This window comes from Heterodontus francisci, chromosome 24, assembly GCF_036365525.1.
Source record: "Heterodontus francisci isolate sHetFra1 chromosome 24, sHetFra1.hap1, whole genome shotgun sequence".
Taxonomy (NCBI): domain Eukaryota; kingdom Metazoa; phylum Chordata; class Chondrichthyes; order Heterodontiformes; family Heterodontidae; genus Heterodontus; species Heterodontus francisci.
Genome location: NC_090394.1, coordinates 50533854 through 50543473, shown reverse-complemented (window position 1 = coordinate 50543473; position 9620 = coordinate 50533854). Strand labels below are relative to the sequence as shown.

Genomic DNA, 9620 nt, shown 5'->3' with positions numbered 1-9620 from the left:
GATTTTCTTTGATCTTGGGCTGTTTGACTTTCTGCACTTTGGTGACATTTCTTTCCTCTTTATTCTTGGCATTGTGCTCAGCCCAGATTGCAGATAAAAAGGCTGGTAATAAAAGCACAAAAATGGAGACTGGCATATTGTGGCCCTAAGCTCAAAATTCAATCACTCTTCATTTTCCGCTGGTACGGAAATTTTTTTCTTAAGATAGCCACAACAAACAATTCATGTACATCTGCTATCAACCTATTTAATCCACGATGGAACACTATTCGTTGAGCTTGCCACAGGTTAACTCTGTTGGTAAACTGAATCTGGATTTGTTCACTACCCACAACACTTACTATACTTGTCCCAATGCAGAGGGATTGAGGTCTTATTGTACATATATTTCTTACACTATCCTCTATTGACAATTTGGCACAAATACTGTATACCTCTAGAATTTAAAGAATCTTTCTTCTGTTGGGTGAACTTGCCAAGCTCCAAGTATTTGTTTCCTGCTGTGTGACCTGTGACCATATCAAATGTGAGAATTTTACACTGCATTGTTAAACTATTGAAGTTTTCATCCACGATTGAGAAAAGGAACGTTTTTTAGAAATGGAAGAAGTAAACAAGCTGTGAGAGCTCACAGGGATGTGTCAATTAAGAACAGTGGCCTTGGAAGTACTTGCAGCACAACCTACTTATATTAAACCTGATCAAGTCAATTCACATAGAGTAAATTATTTCAACCAGTTTTATGTGATTATTTAATATCAAATTCAGTGCCTGATTCTGAAGCAACAATGACTTTTACAATAATTTCTGTGTAAGTGGGGTCTGTCAGAAATCAATCATTACTGAAGGGTGAGCCTAGAATGCTTCTAGTTAACAAGAAAATAAGTACCCAATATGGCGGCTGATGAGCACATGCACATTCTGAGCTGGAAGAGCCACCTGCCATTTTGGTATAGGCACCAAAGGAGGCACCCAGGGCCCACATCTGAAAGAGGTGTTAGAAACTTTAAAAATGCAAATAAGGGAGCTAGCACTTGTTGGATTCCCCCTTTATTGCTACGGGAATGAAGGTGGGGGGGCCCCATAAAATTGCATTGGAAGGTGAGGTGGGACGGAGTGCGTGACGCCTTCCAAATTAGTCTGGCGTGCGGAAGGCCAAGAATGGTTTTCTTACCCCAGGCCAATTAAAATCCCATAAGTGGCCAATGGCAGCCACTTAAGGGTCTCTTCCTGCCTCAATTTAATGGAAGGCAAAAGGGCCCTCTGCCATGGGAAGACACCGCCACATGAAACCTGGTGGCCTCCTAGTGGGGTTGGGGGCATTGTCCCTCCTTTGGGTCAATCCTGGGTCCCTGGAGGGCCACCTGGTGGCGATCGCCCCAACCCCTGGAAAAAAAAACCCACCCTGTCGCCGGGGTCTGCCTGAATGACACAGTGGCCCTGACCCCACTCACCTCTCCCGGGGTCTCCGATGTCCTCAATACTGCAGGCCTAGCAGGGGCCACCACTCTCAGTGGTGCTCTCAATACTGCAGTGCTGTTGGCCTTCCAATTAGCTGGCAGCTCTGGTAGGGGGAGCTCCTCCCTTGAAGAGAGGATGCCCCCAAAGGCGGGTTGTTAATTGGCTGCCCACTGTGGAATTGCAACAGGGGTCCAATGGAGGGCTGAGGCGGGGTGTCCCCTCACCTTCTGCCCACTGCCAGAACCCCCAGCTTCAGAACAAAATCCAGCCCATCATTCCTGCTGGTGGTATTAAATCCCGGCCTATGAGTGTCAATACCTGAACCCTGAGACCCAAAACACACTCCTAAATGCATAATTCTTTAGTACAAACAGAAGAATAAATAGGTAACATTTAAGATAATAGAAAATTGCAGAGTTAATGGCAGCATTGCCATGAAATTGATGATGACTAAAGAACATTCCAGGTGTCCAGTAAGACACTATCAGATGGTTTAAATTACAGTGTTATTAACTTTTATTTGAATGAGACAAGGAAACAAACTAGATTGTGCATGAATGTATGTTTTGCATTAATATTAACTGAATGATAGTCATTTGACTTAAAACAAAGTAAGAACTACAACTTTCATTTTCACAATATGGACCAAACTGTGTGGTTGAAACGAGGGCTCAAATTCTTTTGTTCCTGACAATTGTTATATTGGATCACCTGGGCTTGGAGAACAGAGGAAACTCAAATGGGCTGGAGTGCCCATAAGGGAGTCCATTTGAAATCCCATCCATTAATTGAAATACAAGGAGAACCAGTTTGATTTCCTTACAGACATACATTCCTTCCACTCAATTTTCCTCCATTCACCAAGCCTAGTGGGTCCAGTATATTCAAGCACAGGAACATAAAAATCAACCCTACAGTCTCAGAGAAGAAAATATTTATTATTTGGAAAAGAGTTTGTTTCATGTTAATGTGAAAAAAAATCTTTTTCCCCCAATTCTTTCTTTGCATTATTCTGTACTGTACAGTAAACATTTGATTTATTAGAATAATACAGAGTAGAAGATGTTTCCCACACAGAAGTGTCATTCTTTTTGATGGGAAGTGATCAGCCTTTATAAAACCTTTTGTATTACCAAAGCCACAATAACAGTTTTGTGTTTAGTTCTGTATCAAACTGTATAATTGAATCTTTAATGGTAGAGGCTACAATTCCTCCCTAGTAGCTTCACTGGCAGTGTCTTCGCCTTTTGTATGCTGCTCAGTTGTTTTATTGGTCTTTCCACTAAGAATATCATCAATATCCTGCAATATTTAGAAGAAAACATTAATCATTAGAAGAGTGTTAATAGAGAGTATTTGAGCATAGAAAATGGGCTTCAAGAAAATCACTGCAGATCAAATACAGAATGCACTGACCATTTCATCATTATCATTGCCATCTTCTTCAGGTAATTCACCACCATTGTCCAAAAATGTTGTAAATGTTTCCAGAGTCCTTTCTCCTTCATAGTCTATAATCTGTAAAATAAGCAACTTGTAATTTTCTTAACTTATTACAAAATAGTGAAATGGAAAATAAGTGACCAGATAGCATTTTGGAATTTGATATGGTATCTTTCTGAAAATATGAATCATCTTAGTTGAAAGATTGATTAGTTTGCAGTAAGCCCTGTAAGTTAGGAACCCAATCCTTTCTCCATCTGGTGCACACACCTCATTGCCAGACAGCAGAGTTCCATTATCGATCAGTCGATAATCCCAACGGGAGGCCCAGTCCATTTTGAAGCCCATTAGTATGGGGCCGGTGGGCTGCACGGAAAAAGCTACTGACCTGGAGCAGATCATCCGCTCCAGATGACTGTAATATTGAGGGACCCAATAAGCCTTCAGATTGGAAGAAGGTAGGCCCAGAGATGGGGTTTGGGGCATCCATTCTCTGGAGTGGGCAGGAGGATTCCTGCTTCTCCTGGCCCCACAGAAATAAATTAAAACCTAGCTGTTGGGCTCCTCGTTAACCTATCTGCCAGATGATACTGGCCAAAGCATTCACAGTGCATACTCCTCCCAGGCCTGTCTGAAAATAGCAATCAGGCTCATATTGATGTCATAAACCATTGATTTACATATTTAAAAGGCCTGCCACCAGACTCAGGCAGGCGCTTTGGATGGCCAGTAATCAGACCTCGGAAAGATAGGACAGCCCCATTGGCAGGAACAGGTCGATAAGTCATTCCTCATCATTTTCAGGGCGCAAATGCCTATTTCCCGCCCCCATTGAGTCAGTGCAATAATGACTGTTGATTACCAGCTTAGTCCAGTATTAAAGTAGATGGCTGCTCTAATGATAATTGTGCCATCTGAACTCTAAATATAAAGAGGCACTTGCTTCTGTTAGTAGTATCAGTGCAATCTGGGTGGAATTGGCCGAACCAGAGCAAAAGATTGGGTGGGGGGTGGGGGAGGGACGGCCGCTGTGCAGATGCAAAGTGCCTGGCGCGGGGCCCATGCTTGGCGGCCGCCGTTTTCTGCATCCGCCGCCTCTCCTGGCAGTGGCAGAACAAGATCCAGTCCTTTGTGTTTTCAGTGATCTTTCCTGCCAGTTCAAGCTTCAATTCACCCAATTTAGGCACCATCCACAAAGTTAGCCATGCCCCTAGCTTGAAATTATGAGATTCCACCAATTGCTCTCCAAATTACGTTCATTTCATCAGGTGCACAGTCACTAGTAGGCACATTTTAAATGTTTATTTGTATCAAAAATATTTAATGTACAAGTTGACTAGTGTATGCCAATGAAACTATTAAATGGTTCAGTATAGCTTTTTAAAGTCATTTTCAGTGATTTTAAATGAGGTTACTCAGAGGTGGAGGACTGAAGACCCTTATTAAAAATGCTTATTTTTGATGATAAACCAATTTTCAGCTGTCTCAATAAAAGTGCACCAGGTTACCAATTGATGAAGGAATACTTTTTGATGGAAAAAAATGTTTATGCTCTATTAGGCTGACTGCACTGCCTCTTGGAAGATTTTACTATTCATGATTATGCAAATTAATTTTAACAGAAACTTGAAGCCTAACCTAACCATCGCAACCTGGACAAAATTTCCTGATTGCACCCAAAGCAGAAACTCTGTCCCAAAGTTTTAATCATGTATTTTCTGTTTCAAGCAGTTATTCTCATCAGTCCAGATTACTGCCTCATCCAGCAACAATGAGTTCGCATATAAAGTAGAAATTATTAAAAAAGCGAGGAAGCCTTGCCTTTCAGTCCTTTAACAGATGTAAATGTCTTTTCCTTTATTGTTTCAAGTATCGCAAGTAAATTTTCTTTTGCCATAGTAATTTTATTAAATAAATAACTATAATAAAAACTGGCATATATAAGGGATATTTTTTCATCCTTTCTCAGCAGTAAGCCTTAGAATATTGAAAATTAGGGCATCTACTTGGCAAGATTGTTCAACTATTTAGGTTAATGGTTGAAGATTCATGTAAATTGCCCAGGTTTCCACTATGTGCTGCTGATAGACACAGACCCCATCAGGAGTGCAGTCAAAAAATTATCCCAATACTACCTAGAATGGAAACTCTAACAAACCTTTCTTCCTGGGCCAGCAGGGAAATATTTGATAGTTGGGAATCCTTGGACTTTTACAGATTCAACTTCATTAACGGTGGCATCCATTTTAGCAATTAAAATATTTTCATGATCCTTGTACTTTTCGCCCAGTTGATCCCAGATAGGAGCCAGTTCTTTACAGTGACCACACCAGGGAGCATCTGTAAGACAAAATTAGAGCATCAATTGCCAACAGCTTTGATCCCTTCATTTTACTGCGCTGATCATACTGATGATAACGAAGGAATGAGGCCTGACGTGCAGGAATGAGATGCATGTGACGAAGTGTGTTACCAAGTAATAATTCTTCAGTAACTGTAACTAAATATTCACAGTAATCATATGTTTTTCTGCATGATGCTTCCTATTGTAAATGTACTAATTCTTTTAATGAGGCCACCATGGAACTTTCTGGGCCTGTGCATTCCTGGTGGGGTATGTCATGCAGCAGGTGACTTACCGGAAAATCATAGATGCACAGTCCATGATCTTCCGTTCATAAAGTTAGCATGCAGAAAATCATGGCTAATGCATCTGTGATTTGCCAATAAGCCCCACAGTGTGTGTGTGGTACTATCAGGGGCCCAGAGCCTCAACAAGTTTCACCCACTGTCTCATGGAAAAGTGGAGAGATATTTTTAACAATTTAGAACAACCTGAAGTGTTATCACAATAACTGTGTTTGCACTGAGTCATCCAGAGCACGAATCCATATATCATATTGGGGCCAATTTTCACGCACTGATATAAGGCAGTTCCAATAGTTAAGAGCTGCTGATCTCACCAGAATAATGTGTGAACAGCATTTAGTTTTTCAGGGTGCTATCCCCATGCTACTATGTGTTACTACTATAGTGCTACTATGCTACCATGCCCACAATCTGGGTGAATGAAGGGAGCACAGCTTTGGTGGTAGCAGAACTTTTAAAAAGATATTGGGATGTGGGCAACACAGGCAAGGCAGTATTTATCAAGGGCATGAAGAATCAACTACGTAGTGTGGAACTGAAGTCACATGTAGGCCAGACCAGATAGGTGTCTTCGGGTCCCTTCAATGAAGGAATTAGTGAACCACTGGGTTTTTAGAATAATCCAGCACTGTACATTGGCTTTTTTTGGTGTTACCACAGAATTTATCAGATTTATTGAACTCAATTTCACAACTAACCACAGCGGGATTATGAATTTATGACCTCTGGGTTGCTAGCGCAGTAACAACGACTATGCTCCCGTATCCAATTGCGCATAAGAAAAATCTTAAGAGGATGCAAACGATTAAGGGAAACTGGTGGTATGAAGGAATAAACATTTTTACAGCTTTTGAAACAGTCAAGGACATTCCAAGGCTAAAGAGGGACGGTACTAAGAAATGAGAGGCAAGAATGAATCCCAACATGCCGGGCATGAATATACAGGCACATAATGGAGAAGCACAGCATTTGGCCTTCTGTTTGATGGCTGCTGATGTGAAGGTGGTTGCGATCAGGTGGCTCTGTTTGTTACTTCACAGCACCATCCCATTGCAGCATTCCTGAAAGTTGAGGGCACAAAAACACAAGAAATAGGAGCAGAAGTAGACCATATGGCCCATCGAGCCTGCTCTGCCATTCAATATGATCATGGCTGATCTTGGGCTTCAGTTCCACTTTCCTGCCCACTCCCCATTTCCCTTGATTCCCTGCGAAACCAAAAATCTATCTATCCCAGCCTTAAATGTATTCAATGATGAAACATCCATAACCCTCTGGGGTAGAGAATTCCAAAGATTCACAACCCTTTGAGTGTAGTAATTTCTCCTCATCTCAGTCCTGAATGATTGGCCCCTTATCCTGAGACTGTGTCCCCATGTTCTGGATTCCTGACCAGTGGGAACGACCTCTCAGCTTCTACCCTATCAAGCCCTTTCAGAATCTTGTATGTCTCAATTAGATTGCCTCTCATTCTTCTAAACTCCAGAGAATATAGGTCCAATTCACTCAGCCTCTCATCATAGGGCAACTCCCTCATCCCAGGGACCAATTTAGTAAATCTTCACTGCACCGCCTCCAGTGCAAGTATATCCTTTCTTAAATGTGGAGACCAAAACTGCACATAATATTCCAGGTTCAGTCTCACCAAAGCCCCGTACAATTTTAGTAAGACTTCTTTATTCCTGTACTCCAATCCCCTTGCAATAAAGGCCAACATGCCATTTGCCTTTCCAATAGCCTGCTGAACCTGCTTGTTAACTTTGTGCGTTCCTTGTATGAGTACCCCCAAGTCTCTCTGAACATCAACACTTACCAGTTTCAAACCTTTTAAAAAATATTCTGCTTTCCTATTTTTACAACCAAAGTGAACAATTTCACACTTCCCAACATTATACTCCATTTGCCATCTTGTTGCCCACTCACTTAACCTGTCAATATCATTTTGCAGCCTCTACATCCTCCCCACAGCTTACCTTTCCACCGAGCTTTGTATCATCAGCAAATTTAGATATATTACTCTCTGTCTCTTCATCCAAGTCATTAATATAGAGTGTAAATAACTGAGGCCCCGGCACTGATCCTTGCCGCATTCCACTATTCACTGCCTACTAACTTGAAAATGCCCCATTTATGCCCACTCTCTGATACCTGTCTGTTAACCAATCCTCTATCCACGATAATATATTACCCCCAACACCTTGAGCCCTCTTCTTGCCGGTTAATCTTTTATGTGGCACCTTATCGAATGCCTTTTGAAAATCCAGGTATACTACATCTACTGGTTCCCCTTTATCAACCTTACTAGTTACATCCTCAAAAATTCTAATAAATTTGTCAAACAGGATCTCCCTTTAGTAAAACCATGCTGACATGTTCTAATCATACTATGCTTTTCCAACTGCAATGTTAAGACTTCATTAATAATAGTTTCCAGCATCTTCTCAACGACTGATGTTAGGCTAACTGGCCTGTAGTTCCCTGTTTTCTCTCTACCTCCTTTCTTGAAAAGCGGCGTAACATTTGCCAACTTCCAATCTAATGGGACCATTCCTGAATCTAAGGAATTCTGGAAAATCACAGCCGTCGCATCCACTATCTCTGCAGCTATCTCTTTTAGAACCCCAGGATGTAGGCCATCTGGTCCCGGGGACTTGTCATATTTTAGTCCAACAAGATTTTCCAATACTTTTTCTCAGCTGATATCAATATCCTTAATTTCCTCACTCTTTTTAGCCCCTAGGTTACTGCCTAGCTTGAGGTCATGTTCTTGCAGCATATGGCGCAGCTCTGTAGCTGGTTCTCTGTTGACCTATAGCCTCCCCACAATTGCCAGATAGATACTTGTAAGTGTGATTGGTAACATCATGGCAGGTGCAGCCAATCAGACTATTGATCATACTTGCACGCTGTATCATTTAAAACATAAGAACGCTATTTTTTTAAAATTGTAATTGGAGTGTTTCTGAAGAATAATCTGGCATAACAGATCAGATCAGCTGGTTTTGACATATTGAGCTGGATTTTGTGCTGGAGGCAGGGCTCCTGGTGCCGGGCCAAAAAGACGGGGGGAACCCTGCCTCTGCATTTTCTCAGCCCCCTGAAGCGATCCTTCGGTCTTGCTATGTCAATGTTTTCGGAGGCAGGATCCCTGTCCCTTTAAAGACTTTAAAGAGACGGGGATCCTGCCTCCAAGAGCTGCCAGCCGATCAGAGGCCCAGCAGCTCAGCAGTAACAGCAGCACCTACTTCTTGTCTGGGGTTTCAGCACTGGGCCTGGTTCTGAGGCCACTGTAAAACAAGGTGCCCTCCCTGTGGGCTTTGTGGGGTGGGGACTGATGGCTACCGCCGGTACTGCAGAGGCCTCAGAACCGGGCCCAGTGCTGAAACCCCAGACAAGAAGTAGTTGAGGTGGGGTCGCCGATGGTCCGGAAGGCACCAGCGAGGGGGTTGCTGGGTGTGGTCTTGCGGTCCAGGGGGAGGGGTATCCCGGTGGGGGGGGGGGGGTGGAAATTGGTTCCTGCTGGGAGTCCTCTATGGGCCACAAATTTCCCTTGGAGGAGGGACCCCCTCCCCACCCCACAAAGCCCACAGGGAGGGCACCTTGTTTTACAGTGGCCTCAGAACCAGGCCCAGTGCTGAAACCCCAAACAAGAAGTAGGTGAGGTGGGGTCACCGGCACCGGTAAGATCACAGCAGCGGTGGGAAGAGGCCCATAATTCGCTGTTAATAGGCCACTTAAGGGCCTCAAATGGCCTTTGGGCGGGAAGGCCGTTGTCAGCCTATCCTGTCCCCGGCCGCTGGGCAACGAGGAGGCGACGGGCCCTCCACCACGCTGCCCCCCACCTCTCCGCCACCCTTCGCAATACTCTTGCTGCACCCCCCCACCCCATCTCCGATCCCCCCTCGGGGTTACCCAGAAAATCCAGCTTATTGTACCTGTGATATCAGGACTGTTCCTTGACATCACTAACATCAAGCCTTCCTTGGAGACAGGAGCCTTTGCATATACTGATTACCTGCCAGAGTGAAATATGTGCACCTCTATCTGCAGATGTACCAGCAGGTGGC

At 43.3% G+C, this 9620-nt stretch overlaps 1 protein-coding gene across 1 annotated transcript in view; it reads right to left on the bottom strand.

The window, feature by feature from the left end:
• Positions 1 to 2000: 2000 nt before the first annotated feature.
• The window catches only part of pdia2 (protein disulfide isomerase family A, member 2), a 29829-nt gene continuing 22209 nt past the window's right edge, over positions 2001 to 9620 (bottom strand). The window contains exons 9-11 of the mRNA XM_068056851.1: positions 5063 to 5244; positions 2878 to 2979; positions 2001 to 2763 (exon numbers count right to left, since the gene is read on the bottom strand). Coding sequence (XP_067912952.1) covers positions 2665 to 2763; positions 2878 to 2979; positions 5063 to 5244 — 383 coding nt within the window. The 3' untranslated portion in view covers positions 2001 to 2664. The remainder of the gene's footprint in view (positions 2764 to 2877; positions 2980 to 5062; positions 5245 to 9620) is intronic.